Below are 22,797 nucleotides of genomic sequence, written 5' to 3' on the forward strand. Positions count from 1 at the left end.
AAGCTGAGTAAATAACTTCAGATTAGTTTATAAGTGATCTGGTTCCCTTTAAGTATTAAATATTTAAACTGATTATGATTTTGCATAAGTATCAGAAAGTAATTTTAAGTAACATAATGATGATTCTCATTCCTAAGGCTTACAGATTTTAGCATTTTATAAAATGGCAAGGAAAGAGAAATGAGTGACTAATGTTCATAAAAGCAGTTCCCAAATGCTCACAATTCACGAGTTCTTTTCTTTTTTTGCCACTATTTGTTGTTATTGTTCTAGTTATACTAAGAAATGGCAGTAGGAGGGTTCACTTATGAGGTAAAAAATTGTGCTATATTTTTTCTGTTTTTTAATGGACCCACTGATAGCCTTGCATATCAAGAAGACCTATTTGACCTTCTTCATTAAAATGCCTGGCATTATTTCAGTTCAATAATGAAAATAAACAATACATCAAATCTCTCCCATGTTTCACTCATAAATAAAGAAACAAACAGCCAGATGTAAACAAAAATTATGTAGCTGAAGACATAATCCATCTAAAACTTTCAGTTCTGCTCTGATGCTCTATTCTTTGACTTCTACTTGTTCCCTGTTTTCCGTCAGTTGTCACCCCTAACAACAAAGTAATAATCCATAACAAAGTGTCCCAATTGTTGGTTCACCCCCTTGTCAACAGTTTCATTTTGCCATTGATAACTGCTTTCATCAGCTCTTAATCCAAAACAAACACTGTGTTATCCTTTCTCCTATTTCTTGCATAGGAAGAAAATCTAATTTATATAGCTATAATTTTCTCATCCTCAGGGCTAATTTCAAAAATAATGCCACAATTATTCTGACAATACAGAGATGGCTTAAGTAGGATAGAGGGCCATCTTCATCATTATTATCCTCTTCATATTGCTTTCAATATTAACCTGCTACACTTTATCAGCAATTACATTAACATCTCTGGATGAGAGATCAAGTCTATAAAAATATCTTGTCTCCCAAGATTTCTTTGGTCATATGCAATTTTATTGACCTTCTATCTTAAAGGTGAGCCTCCTGATCCAGATCCATCACATTAAATGGGAATTTAGTGCAATCCATACCACTGGCTAACATAAAATCCTGCTGGAGATGGACAACAGCTTTTTAATGCGTGTTGGGATGTGTTTTTGTTCTTTGCCTGTTTCAAAGCGCTGCTTTAATGAAATAAAAGAAAATAGAGCCTTTTGTATATTCTGATGAGTTTCAGGAATATTAGACAATTGCTACAAAGGTTTTATAAACAGTGAAACAAAGGGTACAGATACACTTTGTATAATGTATGCCAATGTACATTACAGATTAGCATATGTGGAAAATGTTATTTCACTCTCACGTGCTGTTGAACTGTCCATCTGCTTAGTCTGAGTTAAGAATGGCTGTAAAAACTTGCTCATAACATAAACCACCCTGGTACCTGTGCCACCCTACAGAACCAGGGCAGCACTATTACCCTCAAAGGTAACTGTCATGAAACCTTCCCAGAAATAAGAACACAGGAGCAAGAAGCTAAGACCAGCCTTTGTGCTGTGAGGAGAGCCATGAATTAATAAAGATGAGGGAAGTTAATGAGGAAGACTCAGCCCTCATGGCTGACTTATGAAATAAACTGAAGCAATTGAAAGGGCAAGGTTACAAAGGACCACTACAAACACACAGAGTCGTGAATGTCAGTCAAACTTCCATAACTGATTTGTGATTTTTTTTTTTTAAAGATTGTGGAAAATTAAATGTTTGTATTCCCCACTGAATACTTAAACTAAAAAATAGCAAACTTCACACTTGTTTGGATGAATCTCAGCTCTTAAATTTCCTTTAGTGAAAAAGATATCTTTAGAGCCATATGTAAGAAAACAGATGAAAAATACATTTAGGGTGAAAATATGCATTGAAAATCTGCAATTGAAAATTATTTTTAAAAAGGGCCATACTGTATTTGCTATGTCTAAAATATTAAGCTTTCATTATTTGATCCCTGGAACTTTGCTGACTTCTGAACAAGAAACTATGTCATTGGAGATAGACAGCATTTAGATTGCAGCCTCTTTCTTAAGAAATTGTAGTAGTTTCCTGTGTCAAATGCACTCCTCTGTATTGGATGAAATTGAATTTTTTATGTAAAAGATATGCTTGAAGATTTTTCACTTTATAAGACTTTATACTTGTCCAAATAATTTAGATACTGAAGCACAGTATTAGCTGTTTAAATCCGATCTGCCAGTAATTATCATCATTTATCCTTGAATATAAAAACTGCTTACTACACATCATGCACTTTGATGAATCACTCTTTCTAAAGGGAAAAAAAATGAAGAACAGCATGCCAGAGTGTTATCTTAAAGGTTTAGGCTTTTATTTATGTTATTACTGGTAGACTGCAGAAAGCTCAGATAGTACCATTAAATTTGCTTCCTAACAGGCCTCAAATTCATCTATCAATAATGGCATTAAAATGTCATTGAAAACTATGAAAAGCACAATGTTATAAATGATCTTACTACCTATGGTGTAAAGCATTTCATTACCAGACTTCTTGCTTAAAAAGATGCAATTCCCCAAATCAATGTCTTGTAGCAGAAGCCAGTGTTAATAAATTATTCCTATGAATAAAACAAGTACTAGACATCATGAATCTGCAAGACTTTCAAAATGCTGCCTCAGCTTGCTCAGTGCACATTTTTCTTGTCAATTCAGATGCCACCATTTTGGAGGGAAATAGCCCAGGCGTGATTAAGGCAGCCAATAATGAGCTAAATCTGTTACTCTGTGATAAAAAAAAAGTCCTTTTTTATCTTGATGGACATCTGTTCTCAAAAGACTGAACAAAGTTTTATAATGGTATTTACAGTTCTCCAAAGAGGAAAGAATGTACATTGACAACTTCACATCTTTTTGCTTTACTGGATTTGCCACTATCACTTTGTAATATGGGAGTGTAAGATCATAATAGGCCCAGACAATAAGTTATCTTTGGCACTGCCTTATGAGTAAATATAAAGTTTAAATACGTAATTATGAATATTAGCTAATCAGTAAGTATATGCTGTGCAAGCTCTTGTTAACAGTTCAACTTCAGATCTCTTCCTACTTTAAAAGCTTTCAAAAAAATTTCTTTAAAGATCTGGACCGTAATATGAGAATATATTGATCAGTGTGCACAGCATGAGTACTTTTGCATGAGAATTGGCCTTCTAGGAAGGATGTAATGCATCTTGATTTACCTTTTACAGCTATTCACTTTTTCCCATTTATTTGGCAGGACATTTTCTGTAACATGGTATTCCTGCAAAGCCTCTGTTGGAACAGACTGTAAATGGCAGAAGTGGGACACAAAAGCCAAGCTTGTCTGTCTCTCCAAATGATTACCTGATAGACTGCAATTATGGCAACATCCGTAAACTCATCTTTTACCACCTTGAACAAAGTCAGAGTACAGGTAAAATCCCTTCCCTCATTTACAGCTATGTTAAACACACATCAGTCCGACTCATGTGAAGTGTCATAATTTTTAAATAACATTTTTCTTAAAAAGGAGGATGACTTTGAATCCAAAATGAAATGTTGATTTTCCAAGGTGCACAATTTTCAAATTTGTTGTAGTGACTATGATTGATAACAGAAATACTGGTGATACAGCAGTAACAAGCATTATTTCCTTACTATTATATGTTGTACCATTCTGTTTCAAGGAGAGGTGTATTTTGAAAAGTTGCTGTATCTGAATAAATTGATTTTCACTGTGTTCTCAGCAGATTAACAGTAAGTGAAAGCTATCCTTTTACAAAGCTTTATCACTTCTTTCGAAAAGTCCTCCTTCTTCAATCCATTCTGATACCAATATTGGCCTTCTGATGGGAATGCATCTTGCAAACCTGCAGATAAATGTTTCCTGGCAATGCTTACACAGACATATTTTTTCTAACTGAAAGCTTTGTGCAGGCTCGCTTTTAAAGGAGAGATTGTGTGTATGCAAGCCTCATATCCAGGACAAATTTAAAAAAAGGAAGGTTCAAGTTCATAGGATCATATAGCTGCAGACAAAGTTAAACAAATACCCTATACCTGAAAGATGGTAAAAATATGGACTGGGACAATCTTCCTAAACCTCACCCCTTGTCATGGCAGAACATTTGAAATGTTCCTAAAATAGTATGATATCAAAACTATTCTTACCATCAGTGGCTTCTGGGGTGTTGGCCGACTCATCCATATTGACCATGGCAGAATTCCCTGCATCAGGCAGAGCAGTTTCACCAGGCATTACACCAATCAGCAGCAGCTCTACTCTCTGCTCTAATCTCTGCCTGGCTTGACAACGTATCACAACTACAGAAAAGCAAACACATCTTATTTGCAAAGCGCTGGTATCTTGATTTTAACAAAGCAATTAAACATAGGAGTTAAATGTGCTTAGAGGAAGACAGAATTCCAGTAAGGAGCAAGACAAATAAAAGCTTTTCCCATCCTTAACTTTCTATTTTTCTGTTGTGATGCAGTAGTAGAAAATATTGCTAAGCAAACAAAAATCTGTTCAGTTGGTTCCCAACAGCACTTGCAAATTTCTCTATTCTCTTTAATCATGAAATGTATCTTCATTTACGTTCAACTGCTAATAGGAATTATGCCATAGTTTGAAACATGCCAGTAAGAAAGGAAGACTGAAACAAAACCAAAAAAATAAAAGGATTTTAAGACAAAATGAAAGAATTGTTACTCTTTCATTTCTTAGTTTAAGAGTACTGTTGTTCAAACTACAGCTTTAATAGAAATATGCCAGAATAAAAAGCATTCTTCTGTTTGAAGCATCATAGAACTTCTTTCAATTCACTGAGTGATTTTAATTTACTGCTTCCAAAATATGTCTTTTTCATTACAAAGTTGTTAGGTTTTAGCTTATACACTAGTTTTTATAAAGTTTATTTCAACAGTTATTTTTTCTGGTTCTTTCAGTACTTATTGGCACAGAAAAAGAAGAAAATTACACAAAAGCACTGAAAAAAATATATTTTCCTGAAGAAGAGACCTAGAACTTCCTAGAGTTCTGGGAACCAACATGAAAAAGAATAGCTGATCACATACTTTTCAGTTTCAAGGTAAAAAAGTAATTTTCATCAATTACATTCAATACTTCTTTAAAAATAAACTCTGAACTTAACATCAGGAATTAATGATCAATAATTTGGAATCATATCATAAAGAACCATATAATACCATATATATAAAGTGTTTTAAAAAGAGCAATTAAATCATTTTTCAATATCATGTTAATTTAGCTTCAGCTTTCAGTTCTGGAACTTGATTCACTACCATTACTCTGGAAAATAGCTAATTACACATCATGTTCAGGTAATTTCCTTTCTCCCTTGGTCTTTCCCTGTTTAACAGGGTGTAAGCAATTTATAGAGCTCTCTCAAAAGAATTTCAATGAGGGAGAGTTACTGAAATAGTTAAAAACACATGTTTTTTTCTGAATGTATGACATTATATTTAAGAATAGATTAAATTCTCTGTATTCCACTAGTTTACCAAATGTTTCAGATTACTGTGTGCACATTGAGTCGTTTTCTATTCCACAGCTCATCTTACTACCAGAACTGATTTTACATTTCCTTTTTCCTAAATGGCTAAGTAATATTTACAAATAAAAGTCAGATATATCTAGGATTTGACTGGAAAAATCTCTGAGCAAGCTACCCTTGAGCAGGTGCTTGGGCTAGATGACCTCCAGTGGTCCCTCTAATTTAAATTGCTGTATGCTTCTTTGACTCTACACTCTACAAGAATTAAAAGAATATCCCGGGTGATTCCCCATTTGTAATCACTTTTATAAGATATCCAAGTTATCATCTACTTAACATGTACTACATGGGTTATGACCACTGATCATTTTAATTGGTCTCATGAGATAGAAAGCCAAGTGGCTTCTAGAAGTTTAAGTATATTAAGATGCAAATAAGAATGACACAAAGATGAACTCCCTAATATACTAGCAAAGCAGCTTTGGGTTTTGACATAGTAGCTTGTAGCCTCCAGGCAATTTTAATAAATGTCTGCATTAAAAGAGACAACAATAATCTTTTGATCATTTTTTAAAAAAATTTTTTAAAGTAGATTTTCTGTTATTGCCTGCTTTGGATCTTACCTTACCACATAGATTTTTAAAATGCCCGTTTATAACTGAAAACCATAGGCTTTCGGAATCAAGGTTGGAATGGAAAATTCCATAAACACATTTATAAATACATATTTCTGTTTACTGGGGCATTTTTGAAAGACCTAGAATTTCCTTAACATGCTGATGCCCAAAGAACAATATGCATTCAAAATTAATGCAATGCTTTCTTATGTATTACAAACATTTATTGACTATAAACTAATGGATAACATAGTTATAAATATGCTATAATTTAGTTTTGCTGTTTTAAAAAAGCACTTAGGAATTTTAAATTACTTAAGAGTTGATAGTATGTAAGTTTCTGATCATATGAAGAAGTGATTTCACTTAAGCAATTCATGAATGCTAAACATTTTAATACATAACTTATACAGAAAGTATTGGGCCCTGCACTTGGGTCACAACAACCCCAGGTAATGCCCAAGGCTTGGCCAAGAATGGCTGAAAAGCTGCCTGGTGGAAAAGAACCTGGGGATGTTGGTGAAAAATAGCCTGAAAATGAGCCCAGGTGTGCCCAGGGAGCCAAGAAGGCCAATGGCACCTGGCCAGTATCAGCAGAAGTGTGGCCAGCAGGACCAGGGCAGTGACTGTCCCCCTGTACTGGGCACTGGTGAGGCCACACCTCGGGTGCTGTGTCCAGTTCTGGGCCCCTCAGTTCAGGAAAGGCATTGAGGTGCTGGAGCAAGTCCAGAGAAGGGCAACAGAGCTGGTGAAGGGTCTTAAGTCCTATGAAGACTGATTGAGGGAGCTGGGGGTGTTTAGCCTGGAGAAAAGGTTCAGGAGAGACCATCTCCATCTCTAGAACCACCTGGAAGGAGGGTGAAGCCAGGTGTGGGTCAATCTTCTCTCCCAAGTAACAAGAGACAGGACAAGAGGAAATGGCTTCAAGTTGTGCCAAGGGAGGTTTAGATCAGATATAGAGAAAAATTTCTTCATGGAAAGGGTGGCCAGGTGATGGAACAAGGTGCCCAGAGAAGTGGGGGAATCATCATACCTAGAAATGTTCAGAAACCACACAGATGTGGTGCTTAGGGACACGGTTTAGTGGTAACATAGAGGTGCTGGTTAATGGTTGGACTTGATCTTAGAGGTCTTTTCCAACCTTAATGGTTCTGTGATTTCAGTGAAAGCAAAAGCCCAATAAAAGTGAGATTTATCTTGAAGAGTGCCAGTGAATTACACAACAGCTTTAAATAACACAACCAACCTCCACATTAATATACATAGTTTTAATGTTAATGAGACTCATTAAAGCCATCATTTTGGGCAACAGTTGATTACATGATAATATTCTGTTTCATTCCTTAAGGTATTAAAGTGCACATTAAAGAGATGAAAGCTCTAATTATTACCACATCATTGGCATTTGTCTACAAGTAGAGTCCTTAAGCAATATAAATTAATGACAGTACAAATATCTATTTCTATGTTTTTCCAGAAATTGTTCCTGTATCTTAATACATTTAATGTAGAAAGGTATTATATTCACTTATTCAGTCAACAAAAGGTAAGCTGAAAGGACATGCTGGTATAAAATTGGTCCCACATCTACACGTTGAGCTGTAGTTTCAGGGTTATAGATTTAAAAAGCTGTTCACAACTTCCTGTTTCATAGCTCTGGAATTATACCACACCTTGAAAATACAGATGGTCAAATATATAAGCATTTACTATCCCCAAAATAAGCAAGAAACCTCCCAGAATGTCACTCATCTTTTAATGCAAGTTTACTTCTCAGGAGCAAGGGGAAAACTTACTGCTATTCACACTACTTTATATTCTGGTTTTGAGTTAGACATGAAATTCAAGGCTGAGAGAAGCAGCAAACATCTACTCCAGTATTTTGCACCCTGCAGACTCTCCAGAAGGGTGTTCTGGGTATGCAAGAAGAATTCTACCTTTGAGTCAGTCCTTTGTTCAGCTTACCTTCAGTTCTCAAACTCAGGATTACTTGGCACACTGAAGGCCACAGGCCTTAATATTTCCAACTGCCCCCAACTCCTTTTATCCACAATAAGATCAAAGTCATGATCTAGATTTACTTTGGAAGTGGGAAAATATTTTAGTTTTAATACTTGATTTTATCTTTTTTTAAGATATAGCCAAGAATTGCTGCAAATTCTTGCAATCAAGCAGGTGAGAATATAAATGACTATTTAATTTTCTTAAATATATTGCTCAAGCTTTTCTCAGTCATTACCTACCTGATTTCTGCTGTGGTGCTTCAGGCATTCCATGAATTGGATAGATCCAGAGTATTCCCTGAGCTTCCCTGTTCTCTGCTACAGTAACATTTCTAGAAAAGTAAGAGTATCATTAAGATATATTGCTGAAAATTCTGTTTCCAAAGTAATCTAGACTTAAGAGTTGTTGGAAAGGTTAGACTCTATTCTATTGTATGCTTTAATGCTAACCATATCTGAGAAAAAGATGAAATAAAATCCAACTAAATGTATCAGCTACAAATTCTATCAGCTATAACTTAGGTCCACTAAGTGTATTCAAATAATTTTGATCTGAAAACATTTGGCCTGATTTGCATTCTGTCAGGTTATGTTTACACAGAGATAAAATTTCTGCAGTTTATGGATTACATAAAAATATCAGGGATGAGAATCATTATTATCCCCAATATATTGAAAAAACAGAGGTACCTAAGAGTTTTCATTTGCTCAATATCCATAACTGCACCAGCAGTCAGTACTTTACATTTTCTTTATTTAAAGTGAGAAGAGGTAGGTATTAAAAAAACCAGAAATCTTACCCTGAACCTGCATACATCAAAAATATGTATACATAAAAATACTTTTGATCCACTATCCTCAAAATCAGACACTGGACTGCCCTTGGGAGCTACCCACGAACAGCCAATGAGATAAATGATGATAGAATCTAGTAGCCTCAACTACTTTTTCCTTTTCTATTAGAATAAATTACCTGGTTAAGTCTGTATTTGATTCAGCAGTAACCTCATAAGGCCAGTTTTCACCATTTTCTCTCATTACATGAATTGCCACCTGAGTTTTATAAATTTTCATTTCAGCTGGTATGAATAAGACAGGGATTTCCAGTTTTTCTTTTGGACCTAATCGGATTCCTGCAAGATGGAACAGATTGTTGTGGTATTTTGAAAGTTTTCAAAATTATTTCTATCATTTTGCTCATATATTTCCCTTTTTCTTTTTTAATCACTGTTCAACTTTTTATCACAGTGTACGGTTTTCCCTGAAAAAAATTTCATTTTACCCTGTCTTTGCTAAAGAAAAACCAAAACAAAACCACAATTAAGTGAATGTCCCACATTTAATATTCAGAGATCATGTGTAACATATGTATATCTATCCCATGATTTTCTAGGGCCTAAGTCATGTTTCTTCAGCTGTGGATTACATCTGTGAGTAACACTGCATAAAAAATATCAACCCAAAAATAATTGCTCACGTTCAAGACGACTGTACTATATTTATTACAGAATCTTCATTATTATTATACAAACCATGCCTTTTCTGTATGATTTTTCATCTGATTGATTTTGTTGTTTAAAAAAAAAATCAAACTAAACTTATGCTGTCTGTAATGAAGGTAGCCTGATATTTTGAATCTTTAATTGTCTTTTTCCAGTGGCTTGCCAGTCTCCCAAGTGTCAGAACATCTACCTCAGCCATTTCAGAAATAAAGTTATCAGAAGATTACACTGAGTATAAGAAGTAAATCAGTCTTTTCACTATAAAGCTCCTTGTTTGAAAAGAATTCTTGGAATTTGCAGGAAATGACACCTGAAGGTTAGGGTTTCAGCTTTAATTCTATCTGCAGAAAATCCTCTTCGTTATGAGTAACTACTTCTACATTAGGCTTTGAATCAATTTTTGTGATATATTTCACACTTTCTACAAAGAATACAAGCTGACACAGGTCTATGGGTATCACTCCCTGAGAATGACTGGATCTGCTGGAGTCACCCTGCCTGGGACATGCAGCACCCTCCTGGGGATTGCTTCTGATGACCACAGGTGGCTTCGTGCTCAAAAAGCACCAGTAGGGAAACTTTACATGGTGCTCCAAATGTCACCTTCCTACAGCCTAACCTCCTTGGGGGTGAAGACCTCAGTGCTGAAAGCTGTAGCAGAGACGATGGTAGGAAAATCATAACGCAGTCTTGGGAAGGACGAAATGGAAAAAAAGGTGGATGCACAGAAGTTTGGCAATGAAGATGGAAGTGTAGGGAGACTGAGTAAAATTATGTCAGACAGGAATACAGGAATGGCCAGAAATAAAAAAAAAGTTCAAGTCACATCAGGGAAGGAGAGAAGGGTTTGAAAAACAGCTCTCCAAAACACAGAACAAGAGTCGGGACTCCTCATCTACACCAATTCTCTACTAACATTTAAGTATAAAGCCTACAGGTGTTAAGCTTTTCACTAGAAACACTCTTAAATTAAAACAAATTAACTAAATTCAGATTGGAAAATCAATCTTAAATTAGGAGAGTTGGGAATATTTAAAAACACACAACTCAGCAGGATTTCTACCTCTACTGGTTAAAAAGGTCTCAGGACATCAAATATAGACCACTGCCTCCCTTTATTATGAATGTGAAAAGCAGTAGGAAATCCTTTTCTAAATATACCTGAATTTCTGCATGTAAGAAATTATATACTAAAATATACTAATTATGAAAATTAGCCAACTGCTTTGCACTTGTAAATGCTTAATTCTTGTGTATTTGTAGAAACCCACCAGAGCAAGAGCAATTTGCCTTTGAAAAGTTTTTTATCATAAAACAGCTGAAAATATCCTCATTAAAAATCCATTAAAATTTTAATATCTAAATGAAAAAAAAAAACTATGTTTCTTCTTTTTTTTTTTCATTTTGATAAAGATTTAAGATTTTTCTTTAGATCTTTGAGGTACTAGCTATCAAATCCATACCCAAATTTAAAAGATATACTATATATACACATATTGTTGGCAATCAGGTGGTCAAAGTAAAAATCATTCAAAATTAGTAACTCATTTTTAATCCAGTATCTGAAATAACTAAGATGATGGCAGACATAGTTGCAATACTCCTGAAGACATCTGAACTGGGATCCATCCCTCTGGATCAGAAGCCCACTACAGCACTGACACACCCTTCTCCCCCAGTGAGAGAAGAGTCAGCTCTCTGCTGGGATTTGCCCACTTTGGGCTTACTCTGGTGTAGTTATGACAAAGGCCTGCAGTATCTTTAAAACATATATTTCAGGATAAATTTGCAATTAGATTGCCTTGAATCAACACATACATGCATACCAAAATAATGTAAACATTTTGTAAAACCATTACAGCACATCCTTAAGTTTCATTTGCAAAGCTTTTAACAGATGGCAAATAGAACAGACTGTAAACTTATGTAAGTTTATAAACTTATAAACTCATAAGTAGTTATATGCATTACATATATATTCTGAACTGTAGCTTAATTATGCCTGTTACAGGACACAATCCCTTGATTTTTTTAATATAAATTTTAATACAGAATCCATATGATAGCATTCTGGGTCATTCTGGCAGAAAATTGGTTATTAAAGAACATGAAAAGACAAATTTTATAATATTGCCATTGAAACAGATTGTATTCACATTTTTAATAAAAAATATTAATAGAAGATGTTCATAATGATGGTAATTTTTATATCACCAGGTTTGCCTGTAGCTGTCAACTAACCAACTGATCATTAACTGCTAATACAGATTTATTTCATTATGATTTTGGCTAGTTAATAAGGTAGATAAAATAGGCCTAACTGCAAAAATAATTTGCTTTTATTTTTTCTTTCCCATTTAGAGAATTTGGGCTAGCACACAGAAAATTGCTCTGTGTACAACTTTAATAAAAATCAGCGTTGCCAAGCAAGCTGTTCTTATTTGCCTGGGGACCTCAAGTACTCTTCCAGGGACACCAAAAACTAATACCAATGGCTGATCCCTTGTCTGTGTATTGCAGTATTTATACTACAATGAGTACCCACAAATTCTATTTAAGAAATCCACAGCAAGTCCCTTTTCTGAACAGGGGTATATCACATCTGGCAAAACGATTTGGGCCAGATTTTGATAATACCTCGCTTCTTTTCCACTGTCCTACAGCACATTAGGAAACAGCAAAAGTTAGCAGAGTGAGCTCAGCTGACCCTTTAAAGTCTGAAGGCATCTGATTCAAGCCAAGGGCTGCAATTCGAGTCAGCTGCCTTACAAAGAAGTGTGTGGAGCTCTGCATCCTTTTTCATTTCATTTTTAGGTAACCTTTTGTTAAGTCTTGCCTCAAGCCTCCCCAGAGGCTGCCGGAGAACACTGCTGGAAAACACTGATTCTATTAAAGATTCCTCAGGTGCTGAGCCTAGAACTCAGAACTGCATTAGATAATAAATCAAAATGAGTGTATTTCAAATTTCAAATTACTGGCCTCAATTCTTTGGGACACTACACTGTGGTTGAGTTCTGTGTAATTTCTGTGTCAGCCCTAGAAAGCTCAGCACTGTGACAGCTAGAATTAAAGAAGCAGTGTATGCCCATAGATGGGATGTTATTTGGAATAAATACAGATGGGCAAAGATGCACTTTTTGCCTCTACAGTAGATTAGAAAAATGTTAAGAGCAAGCATACCAGGCAGTGCCATGGTGGTAAAATTGTGATGGCAAGGAACAAAATATTCTGCAATATGTCATCCTCCCATTGAACTTTCACCTAAAGCCATGTATTTTTCATGTTAGTAAAGTGCTTTGAGAGTAGATTTTCTAAACATTGAAGAGCATCTCCTTGATGCACTGCTCTTAATTCTGTAGCATCTGAGTGCCTCCCATTGATTTTACCCAGAAGAAGAGCACTCAGTTCAGTCTCCTTTAATTGAAAAAGAGCGATGAGACAGAGCTCAGAATATCTTGTTAAAGTCTCATGGAAAATCATTTAGGAGGGGGCACTTTTATTTGTTTGTTTGTTTTCATGATAGTTTCTCCATTAAAATTACTATAGCATCATTTTGATTAAACCCACAGACAGCTCTGCTAAAATTAGCACTGGCCATTGTAAATGTCAACCCAGTATAATTAAGTCTGTTTTCTCCTATTATCCTCAGAATCTGGAAAGGGCAACCTCCAAAATATTCATACACAGCAGCTGCTGATGGGGAATTATTGCTAATTCCTTCTCAAGGAACTCATCCACAAAAGGATAATTGATATCAGATAGTAAAGAGTGAGATATTGCCAGCACACCAGTATCTGAAATGCATAAAAAAAAGTCAGGCCTAAGTATTCTTAATTTATTTTCATCTGCTATAAGAGATAAAATCCTGGGTCATATATGAAAACTAAGATCTTTTATAGCAGCTCTCCCAGAAGTGTTTCACTGCAAAATCCCAAGAGTTTAATAAAGAACAGACAACATTTCTGCCTTAAGTCTTAGTAAGGGTGGGTTTTTGTTTGCATCTTTTTTTTTTAATGCTTCCAATGAGGCTGCTTGAATTTTTTAGTCCCTTTCATTAAAACATGATCACAATCCGTTGTTATGGATTCTAATTAAAAAACCATGAGAGTAGCAGCCTGTGTTAGTTTTGCTACATCAGTATTATAATTATTCAGTCTCAATAAGTAAATGTAAATAAAATTTTCTGAATTGGCAGTCACCACACAATAGCCAACAGCATCCATCTGTGGAGATATTCAAAACTTCACTGGACATGGTCCTGGACATCCTGGTGGAGATGACCCTGCTTGAGCCATGGAGAGGTTGGATGGACGAGATTATCTTAAGTGGTTCCTTACTGCGTAAACAGTTCTGTGATTCTGCAATTCTGAAGTCATGACAGATCACTAGGGTTTGTCTTGTTTCTGTTTTTAAGAATGCATATAAAATAAATCCTTGTTTGCAAAACCAGACACAGATACTTTTCTCAGTGAATTGCAGGTGACATCAAAAACAGTGCACCCTTCAAAGGAAAGCACGAAGGCAGAACAAGAGATCACCCTGATGTAACAATTAGATTTTGGGTTCAGTTAAAGGCAAAGAAGCAGGATACTCCTATTTGCATCTTACCTGGGATGAATAAAATGGAACAGAATGCACTGCAAGTTATTTCAAGCTCTATACAAAAAAGTAAGTAAAAGAACTAACAAAAATGACCACGCAAAATGCCAAAAATTGAGTTAGTCTCATCCTATGTTTTAATATTTACATCACCTTTTTCCTTCCTTCAGTAAAGTTCATTTAGGTAGGTGGGATGCAAGAGAGGTTCCTTTCTCAGATGGTCCACAATGATTGCATTTCTAGGGGACTCTCTGCTTCATGAATTATGGATACTTACACCAAGAGGTAGAGTTGTGTTTTCCCTTTCCTCTGACAGACAAATGGCCCAACATGCCTTTCCAAGGAGAGTCACCTACTTGGAACCATGTCCAAAAAGGCTTTGGATATCTCCAAGGATGGAGACTCTGTAATTTTTTCTCGGCAACCTGTTCCAGTAAACAGATTCCAGATCACCCTCACAGTAAAAAAAGCATTCCCTTTGCTCAGATGAGAATTTCTGTGTTGCCCGTCATTGGGCACCACTGAAAAGAGACTTTTTCCATCCTTTTTGCACCCTCCTTTCTGGTACCTATACAGAATAATAAAATCCCTCTGAGTTGATGAATTACTTAGTTGTAAAAGTTAAGTCATGAATATGAAGCTCAGATGCTAATGAACAATTTCACAAATGACTGGTTAAAACTTTAAAAGTTGCTTTAAGAAAGAAATGGCACAAATAAAGGCTTCACAACGTCACTACCATACGCACACAATAAAATGTATTAGAGCATGTTTATAAGATTTGTTTGCATTTTATGGATCTTGTGTTAATACAATTTTGCATACTCCTGGCAGAGATTTTCTGGATTATTTAATTAAGAGATTTCATTAAGAATAATTTCTTTCTGGTACAAAATAATGAATACAAGTTAAACGTTTGCTATTTAGATTAAAATAAATGGATTGAGAACAGGGCTCAGTAATTAAAAATGTTGTTTCATTTAATGCAATTTATTTTGTTTTTAAATGAAGCATGTCTAAAAGGCCAAGTATAAGGTTTTTCTTTCCATTTATAAAATTATCCTTCTCTAACTAATAGCTTACAGTGCAGTTTCAGTAAAAAACAAAATATTTTGACAGAAACACCTATTTTATTTATTTATTTATTCTTCAAGTGCAATAACAACTCTGCTTACGATGGCTAAGCACAGTGAGGAAAAAGTGTTGCTAAGTACAGTAATTCACTTCTCTGGTGATAACCAAAACTAGCAAAATTATACTTAAGATTTTTAACTCTGAGAAAACTTAAAAAAATACATGTAACAGATCAAGAAAATCACATTCTCTTATAGAGAATAAACAGAAAGTTTTTTAACTCCAAATATCACTTCCTTATCACATCTGATTATAAATTTTGATGTAATAATCTTCTGCAGTAATATACAAATCATGTAAAATCCTAAACTGATTTATCACAAATCACCCTTCTTTTCTCTGAAGCCCTGGTACCTGCAGCTTTGACTTTGGGTAGGTATTAAAGAGTTGTATAAAACACAAACAAAAAAAATGGACCAACATTCATACAGGTGCCACATTCAATTATATTTTACATCTCTGCTTATGTATTTGCCTTGACACCATGGGATAGCTTTGCAATTTCCCTTCAGAGGTGCTGGGGTGATGGGCTTGGGGTTCATTTTACAGAAATCCAGTCAGGCAGCACATCAGGAAAGACACATCCATATGAAGGATATGAGAACAGCAAAGAGCAAGGCTGAACCAAGCAGTACAGAGCAAACCGAGGCAAATGTCAGAGAAGGAAAATCATTGTAAAGACAGGGAATAGTTCAGCAATAGGGATGGAAAAATGAACAAACAAAGCACCTGAGGAACCAGCAAAAGGGTAACAGGCATAGACAGTAACTTGCAAAATGAAGCTACAGCAGAGAGAGAGAGCAGAATGTGTGGAGGAGGCCAGACTATTATATTAAAGTCATTTGGCAGAGGCAATGGCAAACAGATAAGAGTAAGGAGTGAAGAATAATCAGGAATTAAAGTAGTAAGTTTTCTATTTATCCTATGGTCCAACAGTTGTTCTAAAACTTCACAGCCATTTCTCTTGCTTTTTCCTTCCAAATCTACTTTTTTCCCCCAATAATCCGACAGATGGTAGGTCTACCTCATCCTCCTTTGACCAGCTCATACATTTAAAAATTGTTTACCATCCTTATTTTCCTGATTACAACTTTATGCTGATAAAATTCTGTAGATCATCCTGGCATCCAAAATCTAAAAGTCTGCAACATAGTCATGTCCTAGATCCAGAGTCACTGAAAGCAGGAAGCAAAATTCAAAGCCAAAGATGCAAAACCTCTTCGAAATCAGTAATGTAAAAGATGCAATACTACACCTCTTCTCTCAGTGATTCTATTTGTGACACATTAAACAACAGAAAAGTAAAAACTCAGTTACTCAATTAGGTCAATTTTCCTTTCCTTAGCTAAATATTCATTTTGGTTATGCACACTTTTAAGTACACTTGACAGTCTCAAGAGAAATTAATTGATAAGCAGTTATATAGAAGATCAGAAACTCAGTGTGGATGGAGAGTGATGAGCTGAGTGGAGGGATGGATGGCGGTATTTTTTAAAAATAGGATCTTACATTCTCTACTTTGGAAGAGAAAAACTACACCCACTCAACCTCTCTGCCCCTCTGCTACAGTGAGTTAGTTATACAATGTGTGTATAACAAAACACTCTACCAGGACAACCTGCCTAAAATCTCAACAAAGTAGAAAATAACCATGAAAATATTTTGAAAATGCAAGAGCGACACAAGAAATGGCATATGCTTCTTAAACAAGTGTGACTTTCAATTAGCACCCTGACACAAAAAACTCCACCAAACATTGTCCTTTCTCTCTTAAGAAAAGTTCATGTTACCCTAAGATAAAGTACTAGAAAGTAAATTAAGACTATGACAGTTTCCCTATTTCTTAATCTTTTTCTAGATTGAAACATACACAAAAGTGTCTTGAGTTCATGGCTGAAAGGAAACTGTAATTGCTTCAGTTCAGATGTAATTGAATTTCTGACATATGTCAAATATCTGATTACTTTTGACAGATGTGTTTTTACTTTCATTTTAAACTTCATGGATATATGTATCTCTTAGTCTGATCTCTGAAAGCACAGTCAAGTTCTGAAGCTATGGCAGATTTTAGTCAAAATCTGCAAAGTGTTGTGAAATCACTAAGGGCACCAGTGCTGTTACATCCTTCTACTTGTTACATACAACCAAAAACTGTACTGCTTGCTACAAGCATCCAGAAGACATATCACACTTCATACAGCAGACAATAACTGGAAACACTGTGACTGTGAGTCATATATATATATATATTTATCTCGAGTTACACATTTTCATAACCCTGGAAAGTACACTCTTCATCATGTGAGGTATACAAGTTTCTGTAGTAAAGCAGAATTGACCTCTGCAGTTTTGTCTTTTTAGGTTTCTTAGTGCTCAAGAAAATAGAGAAAGATGGTAAGAGGAATCCCTCTTTAAAAGTAACGTTTTCCCAATAATTTGACTTGTGTCATAAAACAGTGGTTCTGTGAATGACAGAACCCACAATATGCTACATGTATTTCATAGCTATGAACAATAGTACGATTGTAAGTGGACTAACAATAGCTTTTTCTTAGCCTATCAAATTAGGCAAGTATTTTTTTCTTGCTCCACTTACGTATCCTTTTGACCCACTCTGTTTTGCGCGTGACATGCTAAAACCCAACGTGAGGCAATGCCAGCCTCAATGTTAAACCACAACACTTGTCAGCAGGTAATCTCCAGATTCCAAAATTCTGAAGAAATTAGTTACACTTATTATTCCACTTGAAAATAAAAGAAATCAGACTTAAATGGGAATATATAGTCAAGCTCCTACCTACAAAGCAGAAGTGCAAATAAAATACAAAAGAAAATTTTATATTGCATTAAAAATCCTTAGGCAGAGCAGCAGTTTTTAGAGCTGCAGGTTCAGTCTTTAACTATTCTAAAAGTTGGCCCCTTAAATGAAACTTTTCTCCTGTTCACAGCTTTTCAGATAGAGTTCTTTGTCTTTGTCCTTACAGGTAAAATCTTCAAAGGTCAGCCCGGATATTGCTGCAATGTAAACTGAAGCAATTGGGGCTTAGCTGGAGCTGATGCCTTCAGGGAATGTGGACTCCACACAGAAATAGCCTAAGACATAACAACAACAGCAACAGACTACTTGGTACTTAAACCAAGCATTCTTCTCCTCCTGATGTTGTACCAGCTGGACTCTGCCGAGCAGGCTGCAGCTCCCTGAGAGCACAGCGGGGGTTTCCCTGGGCCGTGCAATTGGTCACATCCCGGAGTCCATTTCGGACAGCCCCATGATCTGGCTCCGGCAGCCAGCAGTGTTACAATGCAGTGGTGGTAAAGAAGGCAGAGAAGGGTCTCTCATGAGGGTTTGGGATGGCTTTAATCACATCTTGTCCCAGTGCCCTCGGAGGCAGAGAGAGAGAGACCTCGTGGTCTGGGTGTGGGGTGGTTTTGTCAGGGGCCCAGGGGCGGTCCCTGGGCAGGGTTGGGGTACAGGAACCAACAGGGAGAAACCAAGGGAGAGGCCAGGGCTAGGGCAGGGATCAGGGGGAACATGGCATCACAGAATCAGGGGTTAACAGGCTACCACATCCTAATGCCAGCTACGGGTTCAAGATGTTTCTTTCCTGTGTTCTATGGAAGTGAAAAAGAAAAGATAAAAATCATGTGCTCTGAAAATAAGGTTGCAGGACTCATCAATTCATAAAACTTTATGTAGGAAATGAAAATCCCTGAGAGCAGAAAAAGACCATTCATTTTTTTTTTTTTATTTATTAGGGTGTCATTTTGATTACTTCCTTGGTCAGGAGAAGATGTAGTCAAACAACAGCCTGGATGTCACTGCTGTTGGATTTTATCTTATTTTTAGGAATGAGTACTGACTTGACTGCAGCGGCCTCATACAGAGGCCAGCAATCATATCTCTAGGTTGACAATTTATAGAATACTTCTTATGTTCTGACTGCTCTCATTGACATGCAAAACCTGCTCCAGAGTTTATCAAGACTATCATAGAACAATAATTTGTCCCTAGAGGAAGTACAGAAAAAAAACATCAGCAATATTCTCTAGCAAGAAACTCTGTTGAGCTGTCAAGTGCCTTTCTACTTCAGAGACATTTTTGATTTTTATGGACAAACTGGTAACTCACACTGACTTGTTCTTTTTTTAACAAGTAACAATTTCTGACAGAATCCATTTTTTCATACTCTGAAATCCACATGTCTACACAATATCATCTTTTACTGTCAGTGTGATCTCACATGCTGGTTATGTACATCCCTGCTACTCAATCATTATACCATGTTAGGACACATCAGTTTATAAATATCCAGAAATATTTTAACCCCACTACAAAGATCTGGGAGTTGTTGGATCAGTGAATGTGACACATAGCTACTCACCTGCCAGACTCAGGTATAGCTACAGATCATATTTAAATTTCATTACGACTTCATTCTGGCATCATAATATTTTATCCCTTGAATTTCTATGGTTAATATGATAATTATTAAAATTCTCCTGGTTCCCTGAGGGGTAGTTGAAACATAGCATAAGTTTTCAGCCATAAGGACAATTAGCAGTTCATGGCTGGGGACTGTGTGTTAACTCCTGTTGTGTGAAGAAGGTTAAAATCAGCCCTGTAGCTGTAATTTAGAGCAAACTGTAATCATTATTCCAAAAATCCAATAAATATATGAGCTGGTGACCCCTGGAATTCAGAGATTAATATAGGGGGATATGCTTGAGGACTTTGAGAAAAAGAACAAAATGCTTAGCAGTAGACAGATAGGAAATGAACTCGATTAAAAACCAAAATGAAGCTAAAAGTGGGAATTAAGATATTCTGGAAGGGATCAAGGACCCAAATAACTTGACAGCTTCAGGATGATTCTGAATCATACTGACACAGGAGACAGGCTTTGGATGACTCAATGGTAATTGGGAGCTGCAGTGTTTCCAAACAGGGGCAGCTGCTGCAGATCCCATACCTCTGTGTGGATCCAGAAATGGAAATCACACACAATCAGCCACAATTCAGGAGGCAAGGTGACTACTTCATTTTCACATGAAATGCAAAACAAATGTCTAAAATTTAGCTTTTACTTATTTTTTTGCACAAACTGTTTGAGTTCCCAGTAAGGGACCAGATGACTTTTGATTCAGAAAGAAAGAAAACCGATCATTTCTGATTATTTTCTAAAACTTAGTTAAAATACAGCCATAGATAAAACTACAATACCTTTCTGGAATAGAAAGGAGACATTTTAGGTCTGTAACTGTAACTTCCACTGACAATAACTTGTGGTGAGATAACTGGGAATGAAAATTTTCATGCAAGTAACTTAATCAATCAAGATAATCCATTTTAAATCTGTCAAAACAAGAAGCTGCCAGCCTTCAAATCTAAGACATTTTTTCTCTCCATATGGTTTAGTCTCTAAAGCAGCTCAAGGCATAAGTGATTTGCAGTCAAACACTGAACAAATGTAGGGACAAATGCATTTCCCAATAGCTGTCTGTCGAAGGTGCCAACTGAAAAAAAAGGCAGAGGAAAAAAATTGCTGTGTGTAAAGATGACAAGGAACAGATCTTTACAAACTGTCATTTGGTATCAACCTAAAGGAAAAAAAACTAAAAGTTTATTTTCTGATACACAGCAGCAAGGAGCTGGAGAAGAGTGGAAAAAAAAGAGTTAAAAAATAGTAGTTCATTTTCCTACAAACCTATAGCTATTTGCTTATAGGCAAGGAAATTTAATTTCATTTTTAGATATCTTCCATTTGTATATAGAATAATGACCAAAAAACTTAAAATGTTGATTCTTTAGAGGCTGCAATGGTGAAGAAAGGAAAGCTTGTACAGTTTGTATTTGTTGATGGTATTTTACTTCTTGACCCTTTTCCATCCTGATGTAGTAAAAGAGTAAGAAAAATAATATAGTGGAAATTCTGAAAATGTTGATTCAGAAACTTCAAAGTATTTTTGCCATTTTGGGTTGTACTAATAAAAGCATGTTTAAGTCATACTTACTTACCCACAACTCTGCAGAGATCATTTTTTCATTTTTTCACTGCTAAACATTCCAGTCATTATGATCACCTAACTTGACTTAAACACATAGGACTTCTCAGAACTCATTTGAAAAAATTAAGGTTCAGTCTCGATAACTCTTCTTGAACAAGAGAATTTAATTAGAAAAAAACACAGCTACTTGATTTAAAACTTGTCAGTGATAGTGAATCCTCCATGTTTCACTGAGAATTGTTCTGAAAGTTAATTAAGCCCATTGTTAAAAACAGGTTTCACTTTTAATTTGTCTACTGAATAGCACTGACTTGTTTTCAGTCCCTGCTTTTTTCTGTGACAGTGAATGCTTCATCACCAATGTTCTGGTTTTTAGAGAGGTAAAAAAAATGAACTGCCACCAAAATTATCCTTGGTCAGCTAAGTAATTTGGGATCACTGGATCACTCACTGTCATCTTGAATCATTTAAACATGCTTGTATTGCAAAGATGAACAACAACTGCAGAAGGCAGCCCAGGCTAATCAACACTGTATACCAATTGGAGCGACTCTAGCAGTAAATAGGCTTCAAGAAGTCTGAAAAAACCCCTTGTATTTCTTCAATCAGTAAGATTGGTACCAAAAAGTAGAGGTACCAGAAAGCAGGAAAAAAAGGCATTTGCACTTAATTCAGAGTTGGGAGACCTGGGTAAATTTGTAGATCAAAGAAAGAAAAATAACATAAGAATTAATTCTTGATTTGGAAAAGGGATACATCATAGAGAAGAAAAGATTAATAGGATACAGCTTGTGATTTTATATCTGAAGAGATGTAAAGTAAGCTGGAAAGATAAGGATTATCCAAAATTTCCTCAACAGCTACTGACAAGACATTATATTGTGTAGTGTCATGCGCTATTATGTGTGATAAAACTGATTTGCTTGTTTGTGCATGTAGAAAACGTGTTGTTCACACAGGTCTGAATACCAGTTCTTTCCAGCAATCGAATTCTTATTTTCCTCTTTAATGGAAAAGAGAAAATTGTATACAATGGCTCGAAAAAAAGAAATTGGAACAGCCCCTAAGAGGACAGCATGCAATTCAGGTTGTGGCTTCTGCTGGTTGTATGTAGCAGAGGTAATAAAAAAGGTAACAAACCTCAGGGATCAGCTGACATTACTGGCATGAATTGTGAAAAAGGCAGGGCCCCCTGTAATTAATAGATATCAATCTTTATGGGCATATAATCTTTGTTTTATCTTAATATCTTTCTGAAGAAGAAAATTACTTAATTTATAAGGGATTTTCAGTGCTTGAGAAGCAATCAGATAAAAGACAATTCAACACCAGAAATTGTTGCAATACTAGTTTTCATCTCAGTGTACAAAACATTCTTGTAACACAAGCA

The 22,797-nt window shown here is 35.8% G+C and overlaps 1 protein-coding gene across 1 annotated transcript in view; it reads right to left on the reverse strand.

The window, feature by feature from the left end:
* The window catches only part of CFAP47 (cilia and flagella associated protein 47), a 278,885-nt gene that overhangs the window by 31,072 nt on the left and 225,016 nt on the right, over positions 1-22,797 (reverse strand). Inside the window, exons 58-60 of the mRNA XM_039552038.1 lie at positions 9,140-9,299; positions 8,407-8,498; positions 4,201-4,353 (exon numbers count right to left, since the gene is read on the reverse strand). Coding sequence (XP_039407972.1) covers positions 4,201-4,353; positions 8,407-8,498; positions 9,140-9,299 — 405 coding nt within the window. The remainder of the gene's footprint in view (positions 1-4,200; positions 4,354-8,406; positions 8,499-9,139; positions 9,300-22,797) is intronic.

Source organism: Corvus cornix, chromosome 1 (genome assembly GCF_000738735.6).
Source record: "Corvus cornix cornix isolate S_Up_H32 chromosome 1, ASM73873v5, whole genome shotgun sequence".
NCBI lineage: Eukaryota > Metazoa > Chordata > Aves > Passeriformes > Corvidae > Corvus > Corvus cornix.